This window comes from Hyaena hyaena, unplaced genomic scaffold (genome assembly GCF_003009895.1).
Source record: "Hyaena hyaena isolate Hyena2069 unplaced genomic scaffold, ASM300989v1 scaffold_161, whole genome shotgun sequence".
Lineage (NCBI taxonomy): Eukaryota > Metazoa > Chordata > Mammalia > Carnivora > Hyaenidae > Hyaena > Hyaena hyaena.
In genome coordinates this window covers 684,528-704,297 of record NW_024080792.1, presented here as the reverse complement: position 1 = coordinate 704,297, position 19,770 = coordinate 684,528, and the positions used below count along the sequence as shown (strand labels likewise).

The following is a 19,770-nucleotide window of genomic DNA, read 5'->3' as shown; positions in this document are numbered from 1 at the left end:
TGTGTTAATACGGGCAAAATATTTTGTTTGGAATAAAATTCTAACCCCATCTCACCTAACTTCTTCATGCTATCTTTGAAACCCATTCTCCCTTTTCCTATTAGAGGAGAAAAAGCAGGCAGCCAGCATCCTCTAGGGAATAATCCTTCTAATATATGAAGACTGTTATTAAGGCACTTGTCATACTTGTCTACTCCAGGATAAATAATCCCTGTTTGTTTAACTTCCCTTCATAGGCCCCTTTCCTAGCCCTTTAATCATCTTCGGGGTTGTCCTTTGAAACGTCTCTAAGCGTTCTCTGTCATGCTTGGGGTTTTGAGTCAGGAATGGGATGCAGTGTTTGAATGTGGTTGAACAAGATTCTTTCTAGCCACGTTCCTACTTACCGCAGTCTAATATATAGCGTCCCCATACTTTTGCTCTACAGATCCTCAGAAATGTGGTTCCATATATTCGCTGCAGCTCCTTGGCTTTTCCCTCAGCGACTGCCCATACTATATGCGTATAATGTGTATGTTTATTGATGTAGAATGTCCATTCAGTTGATCTGTTGGATGCATGAGGAGACACCTCGTTCACCATTCGGTTACTGTGTATATGGAATAGTGGTGAATGCTGGGACGAAAAGGTTTGGCCCCTGGCTGGCTCAGTCGGTTCAGCATCTGACTTCAGCTCAGGTCATTATCTCACAGTTCGTGAGTTTGAGCCCCATGAACTGTGCTGCTGTCAGCACAGAGCCCACTTTGGATCCTTTGTCCCCCTCTCTCTTTGCCCCCCCCTCACTGTCTGTCTCTCAAGAATGAACATTAAAAAAAAAGTTTAACATTGCTTTATCCCACACAGTTGAGTATCTCTGTCACAGTGACGATGGGATTCTGAATAAAATAGGAAATTGAAACTCCCCTTATTAATCATTTAAAGTGCCCCCCCCCAAGTATTTATTTTGTAGAGGCCACATGCTGTGTGGTGTTGTTAAACAAGATACACCATGTCCCTGTCTTAAAGAAGCTCACGTTTTTAGGATCAAACGGGTCTTTTGAAAAAGTTAATTTCTCATTAAAATGTTTGACGTTTTCATCTCCAAATAGGCATTAACATATTTTCTTCTAAATGGATGTATTATGGAAAACTAAAACTTAATTCCCTTTCATAAGAGATAATAGTGATTCAAGAAATTCATTTATCTGTTTCAAGTGGAAGATTGGGAACTTGCCAAAGGTTAGGGCCAGTGCAAGGTTCGTCCCCTGCTCCACTGTTTGCAGTATCAAATGCCATGACCACGAGATGAGGGCACACTCTTCCTCTCTACCCTTCATGGGTTCTTTACTCAAAAGCCAGGCTTGTTTCAGGTCCCCGGAGAGTTCTCATGTTCCCTTAGACTGAGGTCAATAAGGCCATAGCAATGATATTTTTCTGCCTTTAAAAAAAAAAAAAAAGAGCTCACAAAGCCAGCAAGTATAGAAGTCACCCAGGACATGTCACTTGGCGGTAAGAATGCACAGGCAGCACTGGCAGCCATCCTCCCGATGTGCCCCCACAACCCTAGATAACCCCGAGGAATGGGGCTCAGTCCCCCAGAGCACGTGCTGGTGAGGCAGCTGCCTGCTCACATGAGAGACTCCAAGAGCCGAGCACATCAATGTCTGAACACGTAGTATTATTAGATCTTGTGCGTGTAAACTATGTATGTGGATACTCATGTATGTCATAGACACAGGGGTTTACTAGTTTACACTGCTTTCTCCTTTATTTAATTCATCACTTAAAATGAAACTAGACAGTCCCATTTAAAGCTCCATTTTAGTCTTATGTTCAGTTTCTTTAGCCAAATGCCATCGTTTACTTTTTGGTGATTTCTACAACTTTTGCATCTATTAAATTATTTTTCTATCAATGAGACACGCAATTCAAGTCAACAACCTGGCTCTGATACTCTCCTTTTTCTATTAAAAAGCTGCACTCTCACTATTATATATGTAGCACTTTGTATCTCCAAGTGTTCTAAAGTATTCAGTCTTTCAACAGATATGCAAGGTATGCTGTGTGCCAGTCTGCTAAGGGCTGGGGACAGGGTAAAGATAAGACTTGATTACTGCCTTGGGTTTACGCATAGCCCATTGAGGCAAACGTATAGCCCATTGTACAATATTCTTATAGATGCCTATACAGCATTCTAGGAGCAGGAAATATGCGAGCATCTAATGCTGCCTAGTGAGAGATAGTATTGGCTTCCTAGCAGAAATAGTGGTTGAAATGAGTCTCAGAGGCTGGCGTGGATCTGGCCGGGGAACCATACCTTGGGATAGAAGTCCAGACGGAGGGACTGTCATGCCTAGAAATCCCAGATTTAGAGAACATGCAGCAGAGGGTCAGGTCTTTCAGTTTGCTGAGCATGGATCCTGTGGGAGTGAGCCATGAGTTGGAGACTGAATGGTAGCTGGTTAGTTCAGACCTTACAGCGCTCCCAAAAAAGAATTTTTGGAAAGCTGGTTTCCCATTTCTATAAGGAAACTGAAGCAGGAAGACCTGCTAATAGTTAATCCTCAGGCCGAGATTTTTCTCTAAGGGTTGTGCCATTCAGTAGAAGCCCTTCTGGCAATCTGATGTATATTTTTATTCAGATCCTACATTATGAATTTAACTGTGATACTGGCCAAAATTGTATACGTAGTATCCAAAACGACTCATTCAACCAGATAAAAAGGTCGTAGTGCCCAAATGAACCATTCAGAGACAATGTGCCCCATACTGGTACCTTGAGCAGGATAACTGGACCGACCAATGAGTTTGGCCAAGCCAGTGATGAGTCATTTCAGTCAAAAAATTGGCCAAACCAGCATGCACCCCATCATTGGTCATGAAGTAGGAGAGAGGGGAACAGCTCATTATCTGAAATTTTCACTTTGTAATGGATCTTTTTAACACCAGGAAAAGAGCCCCAGAATAAACTTATAGAGGCACTTGCCTACTTGAATATAATGAATAATAAAGAACAATATTGATTTCAATGCTCTTTGTGTACTGTGGGAAAAGACGGGCTAGTTTAATACTACTACTTTCAGGACACTTTGAAGTTAGGGGAATTTTGGATTCATGAAATGGTAGTGGAAAAGTACTTGTACAACTCCCAATTTACGGAAGGTATCCCGTTATATAACTTGTATTTCGTAACTTAAGAGGATGCAATTCATCTAGAGATATATTGATATTTATACATTTTCTGTCATTTCTTTAAGTAATCTCTACAATCCCGATTGTGGGGCTCAAACTCATGACCCTGAGATCAAGAGTTGGATATTCTACTGATTGAGCCAGCCAGGCACCCCTGCATTTTTAACAGAAAATATGGGAGCACCCAGGTGGCTCAGTTGAGTAAATGTTCAACTCTTGGTTTCCGCTCGGGTCATGATCTCACAGTTCATGGAATTGAGCCCTGCACTGGGCTCTGTGCTGACAGTGTGGAGCCTGCTTGGGCTTCTCTCTCTCCCTTTCTCTCTGCCTCTTCCCCTGCTTGCTTGTGTGCAAACTCTCTGTGTGTCTCTCTCAAAATTTAAAAAATAAATAAAAGAGAAAGTATGGGGGGGGGTAGTATTGAGCTTTAAGAATAGGAAAGTTTTTCAGTGTTCTAACAAACATTTATTAGGTACCTACTACATGCCAGTCCTTACATGTTATTAGCACTTATTACATTTTCTTAACTCAAAGAAAACCTCAAAATGTTCATAAGCTCTTCTTTGCAGACTTCCTGATAGAAGTAGAAAATGAAAACCACCCTGAATATGAGGGTGTCACTGAATATGAAAGAAGAATGATATGAATCAACTGCTTCTCTCCTCTATGTTTATAAAAAAAAAAAAAAAATGAGGAAAGCTGCATATATAGATCAGGCTCCATTATGAATGAACCAAAGATCTTTTTTCCTCTGTTGCCTTGTTTTGTTACAGTGGGAGAAAAAAACCCTTTCTCAGTATTTCTAAGCATTAAGCTGTATAGCACCTTAAGGCGTCTTAAGAATAGGGTGGCATGGCGTGGGGCACCTGCGTGGTGCAGTCAGTAGCTCCTGCAACTCCTGATCTCTGGGTGGTAAGTTCAAGCCCCACATTGGGCATAGAGATTACTTAAAATCTTAAGAATGGGACATGTGGGAAAGGCATAGCCGAAGAACCACTGGGTCGGTCATCCTAAGGAAATGTGGTTCTTGAAAGAATTGATTTGCATTACATATCACCGTATTAGGTTTAAAAATGTCTTTGGTCTTTGGAAATGCGGCTTGCATTCACTTGAGAGAGAGTGTGGTAGACTTCTTTGAAACAATTAATAAGCATTTCCTGTTTACTTCACAATCCTGTGTTACAATTACGATCAGTAACCCCCAGGAATGGTAGAGGTTGTTTTCTTAGTTGTCTGCTGGAAGCAGCAAACTGCCTGTAAAGAATCAGAGATTTTATTGACAGAACAGACTGTTTTCTAGAAGGGACTGTAATAGCCTAGCAGTCATGAGTACAGACTCTGAAGCATGTATCCGTATAGATAAGATATAGATCTAACCTTGCCGTGCATACCTATTGTATAAACCTGAATAACACGCTTCATATAAACTCAGATTCCTACCTATGTAAGCTTAGGTTTCCATGTACGCAAAATGAGAAAAATAACAGCCATCTCATGAAGGTTGTTCTCAGAAGTAAATGAAATTTTAACTGATGCATTAAATTTCCCAGGGAGGACTTGAAAAATCAGATGACTTTATAATCGGAATTCATAAAAGAATAGAGATGAATAACTGTACCTCACAGTTCTTGAGAAATCTCATTCATTCCTCATTGCACTTTGTTTTCTGTTTGTAATATATTTGCGCTTCATTAAAAGGCCAAAGTAAGTTAATAACAAACAAAAGAACAGGTGATAGAAAGTTCTGGAACTCTAGACTTGCATTTTTTTTTTTTTTTAAAGAATAAAGCTGTATTTAAGCACCATGTAAAAGAGTGTGACAATTGGCTTTTCCCTGCAGTTCATTTTTTTTGCAAGAATCACAAACTGTGTTGGTTCTAATTATGCCCTTTATTCTGACAATCAAATCTAATATTATAGTATTTGTGGAGAACATCAAAATCTTCTTACTTAAAAGCCAGGTTCACAGACTCTACCCTTCATATTACAGACGAGAAAACTGAAACAGAGCTAGCTCGGACTGGCTTGGTCAGGCAGACAGAGCATAAAAGGTGCTGGCCCTTTTCACCTCTCAGCTTCTATGTTATGTCCTTCTCTGCCATGTTGACAGCCAGTCCTCCGCTTCCATGATCAGGTGCAAGTCTCTGTCTTTACCCCCACCAACGGCTCTGGGTCTAGCTGGGAATCTTGATAGGTATAGGTTGGGTTGAACACTTCCTGTATTTTTAACCATAAGAGGTCGGTTTCTGTTTTCCTGAAATGTGGCCCTCACTCCTATTCCAAGCCAACAAAAAATCCGCACTTGAAACTTTATAGATGCTTGTGTTTCAGGTGTGTGTTATGGAGAGCCCCATAGCATCGTTTCGGTGGGATGCCTCATATGGGGGGGAGTTCTGGTACTATGTTTCAAATTTACCATAAATATAAAGCTTGCACTTTAGTGTTTAGAAATGGGAAGTGACTGGCCACGAATTTAGTTACGTTAAATAGATGCAGTGTTGACGGAAGATATAGTCAATGTACAGTGAAGCATTTATATTTACTTTTTAATATACTGGTGAAACTGTAGGGCATTAACATTTCTAAATAGTTTGTTGCTCTCCAAAACTACAAAATGATACTAAAGAATGCCTTGCATTTATCAACTTAGCAAAACCTTCGGCATTTCAAAAATATCTTTTGTTCTTTTATCCCATTCAACTTGGCATTCAAAAGGTACCTATTTCCACCTTAGGACATTTTCTAGATGGTATTGCATTTGAACTTGGTGACTCAACACTTATAAAACAGACAGCTTGCCTTGAAATAAATGAAGAAATACATACACACCATAGAAGTTTAGCTGTTCCACATCTTAGTGCACTAAAATCTCTTGGTTTTCTTTTTCTTTTTTTCCCTGTTGTTCACCTATTGAGTTGAGCATAGCTGGAGAAGAATGAAAATATATCAACTAGTTGTACCAATTCATAATCAATAAAAAGCTAAACACTTAAGCAGAAAATATATCACAGATTTGCTCCCTAGCAAAGCAGCTATTTCTGCCTTGCCACCATCATCAGAATCCACATTCTGACAGAAATCATTTGCTTGAAGCAGCCGTGATATATAAACCGTATGTGGTCTTGTGGTTCAGATTTAGGAATATCAGCCACAGAGGGGCTAAAGGCATTGTGCATTAGTATGTATTGAGACTTCATTCCAGGTGGCCAGCAGCTGGACTTTTTAAAAATAAAACTTCCAAAATGAATGTGAAGGGCTTGTTTCTAGGCAATAAGTGTTACATTTAATTGAATCACCCTCCGAAATGTTATAAATTAGGTGGAAAAGGGAGTTTGCATATTTAATATATTTGTTTTATATTTCCACTAGTCAACAGAATAATGAAATTCCTTAACTACTTCTCTTTAACTTGCACGAAGAAAGCACGGTATGTTGCTAAATCTCTTTTCACCAGCACCGCGGAGAAACAACTTTAATCCTTGTTAGAAAATTGCCGAGTCTGGGACTGACAAAGAGCTCATGCTTGTTCCATTGTTAGTGCTCCCCGGCCCCAAGAGCAGAGCCCTTTACAGCTGCGTGGATCCCTCCGGCTCAGCTGCACTATTTAGGAGAGGAGGTTTGTCAATTTCTATTGACAATGGAGAGAGTTTTTCAGGGCCTGTAGCAGTGCTGACACAGTTGGGGATCAATGCCAGCCATTCAGACTGCACCCTCTTTCATTGCTTTGGTTTGTTAATTCAAGACTAAAGGTCCACTGAGGGGGTTCAGGGTGTTTAAGAAAGCTGATGAACTGTTTAAGAAAGCTGATGAACTGCAAGCATTTATAGCCCTGGTGTGGCAATTTCCATAGTCAGTGGCAACTCCTGGCACTGAGGGAGCTGTGTCCTTGTTGACCCTCTTGTTATTAAAAATGCACAAGTGCTGCGCTTCTCAATATTTCAACAATCTTTCATTGTCAATACCACCTTCTGAGCCCTTCAGCTTGTTGCTTGCTCTAAAGATCTTCTTAGATTGGGTTTGAAAACTTCACCTTAAACACTAGATTAGACTGATGTTCTGTTTTCCGTGCTCCTGTTGATTTGTTGAACCTTCCCAGGGCTGGAAAGCAAGTAGCAGCTTGATGGGGAGACGGGCTGCTAATATGATTTACCAGTCTACAGTCATGCACAATAAGTGTGAATAAATACAGGGGTCTCACAGAGTCAACCCTAGCCTTTCCTTCTCTTTTATTTTTGCTTTAAAAGAAATATCTCAAGAAAATGAAGTGAGTAATGCATGCCCTTACAGGAGTTGAATGAACCACAAAAAGAAGGGAAAAAAAGACATTTTTTTTGTTAAAGTGGTAGGCTGCTGTCATGGATTGATGTAGGAAAAACATGTAGAATATACACTTACTGCTTTATTCCCAAGTAGACCAAAGTAAAGAATGAAGCAGTAATGCTATACCCATGACTTCAGTGCAGACCACAGCGCCCCTTCCTTGTCGCCCCCTGAAGGGAAACGTGAATCGTCTGCCGAATTATTTTATAAAATTAACTTTTCCGAAACGAAAAGACATTTTCTAACATTTACACTTTACTGGACATTCACCCTTTCTGAATGCTTTTTCCCTTGGTAACATTGGAGGGTTGGTTTTGTCTGGGGTGGGGGGAGATGCCGCAAAGCTACCTTTGACTTTTTTGTCAAGGTATAAAATGGGACCTACCGTATTCCAGCACCCCAGAGAGGAGCATGTCAGTTCCAGCACCAGAAATAGGAAAGTGCTGGAGAGTTCTGTTTGGTGGTTTTATTTGTTTGCTTATTTATTTGCTTGGAGTGTGTGTGTGTGCGCGCGCACGTGTGTGTGTATGTCTATTTCATTATATACAAGAAAGAAGCAGTCCTAGTGGGTTTTTTATTGTTAGCTTGTTCTTAGTAGCAACATAAACCCTGAGCGAAAGTACTGCTTTCTCTTTGTTATTTGCTTGTTTTAGCTGAAAATCTTCAAAATGGTGTGACCTGGAGACCAAAAAAATAGGCATTTGTATCTGATAGAATTATTTTTCTTACAGAATTTTTCTTATAATTTGGTTGCCTTTAAAATTTTACTTAACAGTGGTTCTCTTTTTTTCTCTCTTTATAGTTAACTTCAGATCATTTGATTCTCAACTTAGCTTTCTCTACGTTAATAATTTTGGCATTGTGTTAAAGAAGTTATATTAATAATAAATTTCTGTGTTACATTAGATGCCCTTTTGATTATCGCTTAATCATAAGTATCGTTGATGTGTAATGGGAAAATGAGTTAAATTAATTTTAAATTGTGTAAGGATTTTTAAGAACATGAAGATGCATAGGGAGTAATTTTAAGAAAGCATTTTCATTTCCTTCAAATTCATAAAACTTACAATAAATACAGTAACTTTATAGTCTGACAGATTAACTAGTATGTTATGGTAGACCATATATCATATTTTGTTTCCCCCAACAAAAAAAAATACATTATCTCTTGCAGAAGGACTATAATTTAAGAGTTATAACCATTGTGACTACATTTTAGCTTTCAAATTATCTGGAGAGTGGTGTGGAAGTGAGGGTCTTAATATAGTATACCCATATTCAGTATCCCCAACACTTGGGAGTGTTTGTGTGTATTAAAATAGAATTCGAAAGGTTGAGGCTATAAATAATTTGAAATAAGGAAATACAGGATTTAAGTACCATTAGAAAGTAATATCTCAGCTGAAGTAGTGAATTTATTAGCAATTTTTTAAAAGAATTTAGGAGTGTATCTTATTTTGTAAAACTTATTTCCGATACTTTTACAATGTCCTGAAAATTAAGAAAGTAGTCATTAGGAATGAGCAAAATCAGGTACATGAATAATATTTTTTTAAATCCTAGTCTATCTCACATTTTAAAAACCTGAAACTTTCATTCATCTATGTGATGTAATATTTAGTAAATCAGTTACTCATTTTAATTACCTTATCTCATTTTATGCATGTATGTTCAGTGTATTAACAAATTAATAGAAATAAGTCTAATGAAATGTGAAACTAATTCATGTTTAGTTCATGCTTAAAATGCCATTTCTTATACCAAACTTTGTCAGAACACGGTTAATAAATACAAGTCCAGATATTTTCAGACTTACTTGTAACATGTAAGGTTTCTCTTAGAAATTGAATTTACTATTTTAATACGGAAGAAAAATATTTTTATGAGTTTTCTCTGTGTTTGAATACCTAAGACACATGTACCACACAGACATGATGTATTGTGTCACTGTGTTTGTGTTTACAAACAAGACACAACATCCCTTCTCTCCTGAAAACTCTCGTCATTTCCAAAGTGCTGAATGGGCTTTGAGATTTCTTATGATTATCTGAATAAGTAGCATTATTATTTTTCCAGTGCTACCTAAGCCTGGCTCTAGCATGTAGTGCTGAAGTCCTTAAAATATCACCACTAATGGGAGATTGCCTTTAAAAAAAAAAAAAAAAAAAAAAGGCAGGAACAAATTTCTTCTACTAAACTCGTAGGCATTATACAGGAGCAGGAAGTTAACATTGGAGAAGAATTTCGGTTTTCCTCTTAGGAGAGTGGTAATAAACAGAGAGAAAAATATGAACCCTCCAAAAACACTTGCAAAATGAAACCAATTCTTCCTTTTCATAATTTGGTCAACTGACATCTTCTTTTTGAGTCTTATAGACACAACAATTCCATCCTGAATAATGTTCCTCCCTCAGGTCTCACATCTTTAGGTGGTTTTAAAACATCTTGGCAAATACTTAACAATGATAGTGGATAAAGTTATGATTGAGGTTCATGTCTCACCATCACTTGTGTAAAATGTTATTTCTAGGTATTGACTGCATGTGTCAAGGCATAAATCTACTTGTTGATTTTTACATAACATACAGGCTAATAAGAAATTTCCCGTCCTAAGTAATTTACCTGCTTTTTCCTGCTGTTTGGAAGTCCATTCAGTCCCATAGCATGTATTTAGTGCCCATTGTTACCTCCCAATTACAAAGCAGGCCTCTAGGCCTGCAAGTGCAAAAACACGGTTTCCCATGAATATGTTACAGCTGAAAGACTAATGTTAATTCATGTAGAGAACAGCCTAGGTCAACTTAGCAGATTTTCTAGCAAAACATACAATTCTGTTAACAGGAAATTATAGCATTATTGACTTCAAGTGCTGATCTGTGGTCATTTCAGAGTGTTTCATTACCCCCTCATTACCGAATCTGTTACATGAATACTGCAGAGGCTGTTTTCTTTTCTGTTCTCCTCCCCTCTGCCCCCATCCTTCTTTCCAGCAATGGTACAGCAGTTCCATGAAAGTCATTTGTGTCTGGTTGGCTGATAGATTAGACCTTCAGCTTCATATTTACCAACTGAAGACGCTCATCAAGATTGTGAAGGTAAACAAAATGTGTTGAGATGTGAATTGCCCACCAAGCTATAAAGAATAATGGCTAGATATTGACATATAAGAAAATTGTATGTGATGCACCTGAGTAGATGTAAGTACTTTAAAAACATCGCTCTCAGCAATGCTATGCCACTGTTTACTTCCATTTTCAGTTAGATTATCAAGCAAAATTAAATTTTTCTGCAATAAATAAAAGATTTTATCAAGTAGTCACATTTTAAATGTGACTAATGTATACAAAGCCTCTGGCACATTTATCTGATTGTAGTAGGTAGGTCCACAGTAACTTGGTCTTTATTCTCTTAAGTATAAAAATGTTTTCTCCTCCTAATACATTTCCTTCATGCTTATTAGAATTAATATCATTACGAAGGCTTTTTTTTTTTTTTGAGAGACAGGCACACATGCATGTGCTCACGTGGGGAGGGGCAGAGAGAGAGCGAGAGAGAATCCTAAGCAGGCTCCATGCTGTAAGCACAGAGGCAGCAGCAAGGTTCAATCTCACCAACCATGAGATCACAATCTAAACTGAAATCAAGAGTCAGTACTTAACCAACTGAGCCACATAGGTTCTCCATGAGGGCTTTTGAATTGTATTTGTCCACAGCATAAGGACAGTGTCCATTATTTTGTTATATCCTGACACAAAAGTAACATTGTCACTGTCTAACTTCCTTTGGAACCATGCCCCTCCCACATGTAAGAGATAATCAGTTTGAGTGTTGGGGACCATCCCAAACTACCAACAAGTGTCCCATCACTTAAGGCCATTTTGTCTTTTGCACTTCAAGAGAAAAGGTAATAACATACGTTTTATATTTAGTGAGTATTTAAAGTAATATATTTATTTAGCACAATTTTTCGCACTTTGTAATTCTAGTGGAAACACAAAATTTGCCCCAAGTATGACTTTTTCCTACAGTTGAGACAAATCCTACCTTATGATTAAAAACAAGCTATTGAGAATCAGCTGTTCTTTTAAAAAGATGACCTTACTTCCATTTTAGTGCCATTTGTCAAATGGGATTTACATATACCTCTATGTGTGTATATAGGTACAAATATGTATATGTTTATATTTATGTGTGCGTATGTTTATATGTGACACACACACTCAGTGGTTCTCAACGTGTCATTCCTGATTTATCATTATCAGCGTCACCTGGGAACTCATCAGGCATACACATTATTGAGCCCCACCCCAGACCTACTGAGTCAGAAACTCTGATTCTGGGGCCTGGCATTCTGTATATTAACAAGCCCTCTGGATGCTTCTGATGTTAAAGTTTGAGAGGAACTATTGCCTTCCATCATTAAGTTTTATCCACATTAAAATATTTTCCATCATTTTCTAGGTTCCTATTGTCTAATTAGAATACAAATTCTTTTGTAATAGACACACGGGTTATCATAAATTAGAAAGACTCATAAATAGGAAAGTTCTGTTCTAAAGTGAGAAATTGGCAAATCTACCGGAATATAGAACCAGGCCTATAATGTCACAGTAATAGCAATCATGATTAGTCACAAAGAACAAGTAAAATTATAGCCGCCCACTAATTTTGAATACCTCTGAACATATTACCTTTTAATGGACAAAATGCTTTTGGTTCAGAACGCTTCTCACCAGGTGTTAACTTGTTTTACAAAGAAACCGAAAGCATAGTATAATACATTCATATTTGCCTTCGATTCTGCAATGTTTCTTCCTTGTTTCTATTAATGTAACTCGGAGAGCTTTCAAATGAAGTTTGTTTTTCCTGAAAGAGAATCAGAATCTGTGTGTACCTTCTAAATATATGTGTATGTTAAGGTTGCAGTCTGTACTCTAATACTGGGATTAAATGCTACCTTACGATCAGCCATATATTCAAGGTAATGTCTATTGCATTCAAGATGTCAGAAATTATGTACTTTTTGGCTGGATTGTTCAGCTCTCTATTTTGTTTTTAGAATACAAATATTGTTTATTAGCCCATCATTTGTTTCTTTCAAAGCTCTTCCTCTTCTCATAGTCACACATGTCACTACAATTAAGGATCAAACACCAGTGAATACTTTAGCAGAATAAAGCGATAATGTCACGAATTATGCGGTGGCATTTCCATTGTGCTCTACACCAATCAGTTTATCTTAAACATATTCTTCATTATGGCTACCAATAGTCAAGACGGATAAATATGGAAATACAGTTCATGAATATGTTTGACTTTCCATGCTTTGTTTTTCACAAGCAAGTCCCCAGACTCAGCCAATCCTTTCTCTGGCTAATACATTTAATCAAATTGTAGAGCTTTATTTAATAATTAAAAATTATTATTTTCACAAAGAAAATCATGATGAATTAATAAGTTAATGTTTTGATTGTTTCCTACTTTGAATATAAATAGATGTTAGCCAATTTCATACAAAGATTCGTAATTCTTTAGAACCTATATTGTTATATTTATAATGTTAACTTTTCAGTGAATTTAAGAAGCTATTCAATAACACATATATATGGGGTGCCTAGGTGGCTCAGTCGGTTAAGTGTCCAACTTTTCCTTTTCGTTCAGGTCATGATCTTACGGTCATGGGATCGAGCCCCGTGTCAGGCTCCACAGCATGGAGCCTGCTTAAGATTGTCTCTCCCTCGCCGTCTGCCCTCCCCTGTCCGCTTGCACACATGCCTGCATGCTCTCTCTCTAAAATAAAAAATTAGGTGTAAATAGCACACGTATACAATTGTGAAGGCCCCTGAGTAGGCTTTCCTTCCATCCACATCCCCCGGTGTTAGCCTGCATGTTGCCACAGAGTAGTGCATTCCACCAAGGAGCCAAGCCGCTAGGTTGTTGTTGTTGGTTGTTTTTTTTTTTTTTTTTTTTTTTTTTTTTTGCTCCACAGGCATTGTCATTCTTCTCTACCCACAAAACCCAGATACCGTCAAGAGTATGTTTTAGCCAACTTTGGCCCGCAGAGACACTCAGATCCTAACCAGTTTGTTCATGTTGCCCACTGAGGAAAAAAAGCAAACTCCACTAACAGATTCGCAAAGAGTTTAGGGCCACAAAGTCATTTGCAAAAGTTTTAACATCAGAATGATTTATTGAAGGAGGGGGGAAAAACAGAACCCTCAAACAATCCAAGTGGCTGATGGATTCGGGTTCTCCCTTGTGGCTCTATGACATTTAAAAGCAGTTAATGTAGGTCAGCTGCTGCTTTTACTAGGCGAAAAGAAGACAAGTGAGCAGCACCTGGTGGCGGGCCCTCGTCTTAAAGAAGAGCTAAGCAGACCTTCATTGCCAGCCACAGAGGATGTCGGAGAGCCAATAATATTTTATGAATTCGAGGAGAGAGAGAGAGATCGCAAGGATACCAGTCCTGCAGCTCCCCTAACTGCTTATTGCTTGGTGATAAAATAAGGCAGTAGAGTCTGAATCACATATAAATTAGAAAGCCTTCAGGACCACAGACCCACAATACAAATCTGTCCTGGTCAACTTACTGACAATTAAGCTAAGTCGAAGAAAAGTCAATTCTAATGAATTGAGAAAGTAGAACTTATAAACTCAGTATATAATTGTCAATGGAACAATAATATTTCATGTCAGACACATTATCTATACATGAATATTCTGTGTACTTGACATATTTTTAATCAAACTATTCAACGGTTAGTCTTAAATGCAAATCTCTGTGGTAATAATACTATATATATTAATTACCAGATTTTCTGGACAAAACTTGCCCTTGAGAGCCATTTCCATGTGTTTTGATGCAAATGACCATAGGTTTTGGTGTAAGAGAGTACTACCTTAGTAGTAATGAGAGTAACACCTTAGGAAGAGAAGATGAGGATGGTGGGGTGTAAGTATCTTAAAATATTAAAATGTAAGTAAAAATAGTTTTGGTCATTTAAGAAACCACTCTCTGAATCAGATTTTTATTTGCTGTTAAGATACCTCTGATACTGTACAGTATTTCTCACAGTTCAGTTTATTTCTGGACATGTGACAGACTTTTCAAATATGAATTTTATGTATAAGAATGATACAAATGAGAAAAAAATAATTATTCACCCTCCATACTTGCTTTTGGTATAGCTTCTGAAACTTGTAATGATACTGTGGGGCATACATAAGTCAGATTAAAGAGGACAGGACCATAAAATGTGAAAATACTGATAGCCCCACGACCTTGTAATGATTTTATTCCTTCCCGGAAATCTCTTAGTAAGCCAGATGTGTATATGAAGAGGATTAAGATGCTATTCATCAGCAATTCCTACCTCATATGAATAAGTACCTTCGATTAAACTGTGTGAATATTAAAAGTTCCCTTCCATATATTGTGTTGAATGGATCAAGCATGTCTTTGTGTTAATTTCCAGCTACTGGATTTGTAACGTTGGGCCAGAAAGTACATCATTCCTTCTTAGTTGACTTTTTTTAATCTATTAAGTGTAAAGCAGACAACAAAAAAATACCTACTAGGGACACATAACAATGGTGGCATGTTGATACTGACACTTGAGGCCAATCCATTGAAACCTCAAGGCTTAATATTCTAAATCTAACATAGGACAGTAAACAAAATCTTGAAAGATATTTAGCATTAAAAGCCTTAGAAGTGCCTCTACACAATGGGATATCTTCATTTGTGTTTTGTTTCCACACTGAACTAATTCTAGACTTTTCCTACAACTTTAAAAATAAGTAATAAAACACCAGTCCTATTTGGTCGCAGAAAAATCTTATATGAGGAAAATTGCACATAAAGGAATAAGGGAAATAAGGGAAGCTTTATAGGTGACACATCATAAGTGCCACAGAACCCGGAATTCTGTTGTTCCTGTCATTGTTCTCAGGATTCATGATATAAACACTAACATGATGTTTGTTCTATTTTTGACATATGATACATCAGATGATGATTGGCTTTTCACAGAAACTATAAATATATATTGTATTTACTGTCTGTGGAAGCTTTATACCAGAATTTGACACTTCAAATTCCAAGGGAATTTCAAAAGGAAAGGGCAGAATTCATACAGACTTCTATGTGTACACAAATGTGTACCTGGTGTACCTATAAGTTAATTTTATAATTCACAAATGCTGAAAATGCAAACTTCTTTTACTGAGAATAGGATTAGTTATCTCCCTCCACACCTCCCCCCAAAAGCTAATACATTTCATAAAATGTATTTTTCAGTATTAAAGGCATCTCAACTGAAAAACTAAGAATTCCTTCACTTAAAAAATATGCATAAGTGCATATCATTTTACCTTTGTTACAAGCTGTTCAAAGAGTGAAGTCTGTGCAATTAGTAGTATTTCGAGGGAAAGCTCACCTGTCATCTCTCACAACATCTGATCTATTCAGAGTGATTCTAGTTTGAAAAGCAGGATCGAGGTCTCTCATTTCGTTTTCTCCCCAGAAATATACCAACAGGTTGATTGACATGGGCACCTGCAATCTGAATCCATTAGTGAATTGTCCGACATTATTTTTGAAATGCTAACTGAGTGTACCTACAGACATCCATACATACAATTCGTGAGCTATCTAAGCAGATTCTCTCTTCTTCCAGAAAACCTATAGGGACTTCCGACTGCAGGGTGTGTTAGAGGGCACCCTGAACAGTAAGACCTATGATACTCTGCACAGACGTTTAACGGTAGAGGAGGCTACAGCCTCGGTCTCAGAAGGAGGAGGACTTCAGGGCATCACCATGAAAGACAGTGACGAAGAAGAAGGCTGAGAACCCCCCCCGGCCCCCCCCCCCGCCCCCGCTCTGTAGGAGGAAGGAGGACCTTGACATTGTTTATTTTGTACCCTGTCCTTGTAATTACATTGATTGTTTGGACCAAATAAAAACGCTTGTATTTCACTCAGCATTGTAAAGAGTGAACCTGGAAGCGGAGTTAGAAGGGAAAATACCAAGTTTCTTGGTGTTGGGGATTTTTTAAGATGAGCCTCTCTTCTGTAGTTTGACCTAAAATGAGCTTTGGTTTTGTGATTGGAACATGACTTTTTGGTTTTTTGGGAGATTTGACTTTTCCGTCTGTAATTCCATCAAAGTAGTGTCCTGTGTGTGAAATGAGCTCTGTATTTCTCATAATATGACATTGTGAGAAGAAGCCACTTTGGATCACTGTGCCAGCTCTATTGTGCCCTTGTTAAAATGGTGTGTATTTAATAGTTTATCATTTATGTATGAGGGGATTTTTTTTTGTAGTTATTTGCCATTGTTGCGCTGTATGTAAAAACTTTAACCTTGGTTCTTAGTATTCTGAATTCATCTGCAGGCTTCAAGGATTGCCAAACCCAAATATAGACTAGATTATCCACCAGCTTGTGTCTTGTTTTATTCTGAACATTTCTTCTTTCAAGTGTAAGAAAAAAAGCCCAAAGTGTAAGGTAGTAAATGTGCTGCCGTCAACATAACCGTATTCTCCGACTTCTAAGTGTAACAGCTTGCAGGCAATAAAAATCTATTTGGTCAAAACCACTCCTGTATTTATTAAACTTGTATAAATTAAATGCAGTAAAAAAATGTTTGCAGTATTATAAACATCCCAACAATTTGGCTCTGTGTTTTTGTTTCTTTTTTCTTTTGTTTACAATCAAATGAGTACAAGATATCAACAGTGTTTTGCACCTAGAAGACACACACATTTGTTGAAAGAATAAGTTACTACGACAGACAGCATATTTCCATAGCGAAGGTCATGTTGACTACATACTCATATGTGTTATTAGTTAACAGTAGCAGTTGGTGTTCACTAATAATAAGTAATACTAGGAATGCTAGTAATTGAACTAGCAATCGATGTATTAGTTAACCATTATTTCTTCTTCCAAAGTATTTCTTTGCTAAAATTCTGAAAGATAAATAATAGTGTTCCGCTTTGTCATTTCTCTCTGAGTTTTACTTTTGCGTTTTTTCCTAAAATGCATATTGTACTACTACATTCATTCGTAAATAATCTTTTTAATTTTTTTATGTTTTATTTATTTCTGAGAGAGAGAGAGAGAGACAGCATGAGCAGGGGAGGGTCAGAGAGAGAGGGAGACACAGAATCTGAAACAGGCTCCAGGCTCTGAGCTGGCTGTCAGCACAGAACCCAATGCCGGGCTGAACCCCCAAACCGTGAGATCATGACCTGAGCCGAAGTCAGACCCTTAACTGACTGAACCACCCAGGCGCCCTTCATTTGTACAGAATCTTTAAATGAGGTAAGTTCATGCAGAATGAGTGGAGGTGTCCCTGAATTTATGTAAACCGTAGTTCTGGAAATTAGGAGGTAAAACTGACTACTTAGACCTCCAAATTCATCCTGCTGTGGTGTTATAAATGGTGTCTCAGTAGCTGGCCTAGCCCACAAAATCCACTTAATTCAGTGATGATATACTACTGGTTTGGCTCACATCTGGGTCCTAGGGGTAAGACACCCTCTGATACAGGAAAAAAGTGCAAGGCCATGTCTTCTCCTTCCCTGGATTAGAGACTCCCTCTACCAACTCAGTACTGTGGAAAGGCAGCATTTCCTGAAATGTTCTCTTTCCCTGTCTTCACCTTCACATCCAGTATCCTCCTCTCTTTGGGCCCCTAGGTGTCCAGTTATGCCCCCCTAAACCCCTCAGTGGTACCCCTCCCGGTGGTTGCTACCACACAGCTCAAAGAGCGGTCTACGTGGAATTCCCTGCCCTTATTTCCCTCTAAATGTCTTTGATTCGGCTCTTCTCTAAGTAATTGGCCCATGTTGTCCTAAAGTATGAATGATGAATGACTGATGCCCCCCGCCCAGCCATATGTATAAATACTCAAGGAAATATCTAGATGATCCGATTCAGAAATGCACTTGGGTCCAGGAGCGTCTTGCTGCTGGTCTAGTTCACCTGCTTACTGGGCCTCTTTGCTGGTCAGCCTCTTGTAGCCTCTCTCCAGATTTGAGCGCTCTCTGCTCCTTCCCTTCTGCACTCCGGAGATTTCTAAAAGCTCCATTCCCCACTCGAACCTTCAGTGGCTTCCACAGGGAGAACAGCAGAGCCAAAGGCGGGTTCTGGGGATGCTCAGAAGTTCCTGATAACTAAGTGGACTAACCTCTGAGCCACAGAGTGGTGTATGAAGAGAAATCTATAAAGTAACTGAAAAAGAATGAAATGTCATTTTTGGGTTTTTGCCCAGAAATTCTCTGCGACATAACTGCAAATTGCTTGAGATGACTTCATAATTGTTGACCGGCGTGTGTAACTGTTAGGGTGAATCCCCAAGCATCTGTCTGTTAAAGGAAGCCAAGTGTTATTATTTCTCTAAAACGTATTATTTCATTTAAAGGGATTTAATTGAAAGACTAACCAGTTTTAACAACAATTTTTAAAGGAAAATCATTTTTTAACTCAAAGAAATAGTCCTATCCTCCTAAATGGTTCTGGGTGAGCTCCAGAAAGTGCATTTGGGGGCCAGTTTCGTGAGTGTTGCAGGAGAAAATAGCTACTGCGGTCCAATATCCAGCTGGAATGGGTCTGTTAAAGAAGACGTCTAAAAGGAAAGTTTCTCTGAACACATGGAGAAAAATAATAATCATGCCTTTTCCCGGAAAGGGAAAGAACCACACAGAGCTTAACGTAAACCTCTCAGCTCCAGCTGTGGGGTCGTTCTTGCATTCACGGATTTTTCCACTTGAATTCCCCTTAGTTCTTGCTCATTGTCCCTCGCTCGGCAGAAAGGATTTCCTGCTACTTTTGCAGTAAACGCCGGTGCAAAGTGTCTCGGGGCACCCCCACCCCCCCCACCCCCTCCCCACGGTCGTAGCCCCGGCTTGGCCTGGCGCCGCCCTCCTTCACCCGCGAAGATTCGGGTCCGTGAGCTCCGGAAAGGTGCGCCTGGTGGGAAAGACGTGCTGCGGCCCTCGCTGCACGCGGAGCGCTCCCTGCCGCGACCTCCCGCAGCCCGAGAGGGGCGCCCCCCGCCCCGCCCCGCGATAACGCGCCGGGGACCCGGGGTCGCCACCCGGCGTCGGGGCCAAGCGCGCGCGCGGTCGGCGGGAGCCCCGCGAGCCGAGCTCGGAGCCTGCCTTCCCGGCCCCTCCTGCCTGGCGTTTGGCAGAAAGAGCTGAGCGCGGAGATTCTAGCATGAGCCCGGTCGCTTTTCTTTCTTACTCCCCGAACAGAAAATGGAAATTTCC

General features: G+C 39.1%; 1 protein-coding gene across 15 annotated transcripts in view; it reads left to right on the top strand.

The window, feature by feature from the left end:
• Nucleotides 1–17,164, top strand: part of CADPS2 (calcium dependent secretion activator 2) — a 535,389-nt gene extending 518,225 nt beyond the window's left edge. For all 15 annotated transcript variants that reach the window (XM_039239670.1, XM_039239667.1, XM_039239669.1 and 12 more), the window contains 2 exons: nucleotides 10,482–10,586; nucleotides 16,170–17,164. In XM_039239670.1, the coding sequence (XP_039095601.1) occupies nucleotides 10,482–10,586; nucleotides 16,170–16,340 (276 nt within the window). In that variant the 3' untranslated portion in view covers nucleotides 16,341–17,164. The remainder of the gene's footprint in view (nucleotides 1–10,481; nucleotides 10,587–16,169) is intronic.
• The last annotated feature ends 2,606 nt before the right edge of the window (nucleotides 17,165–19,770 follow it).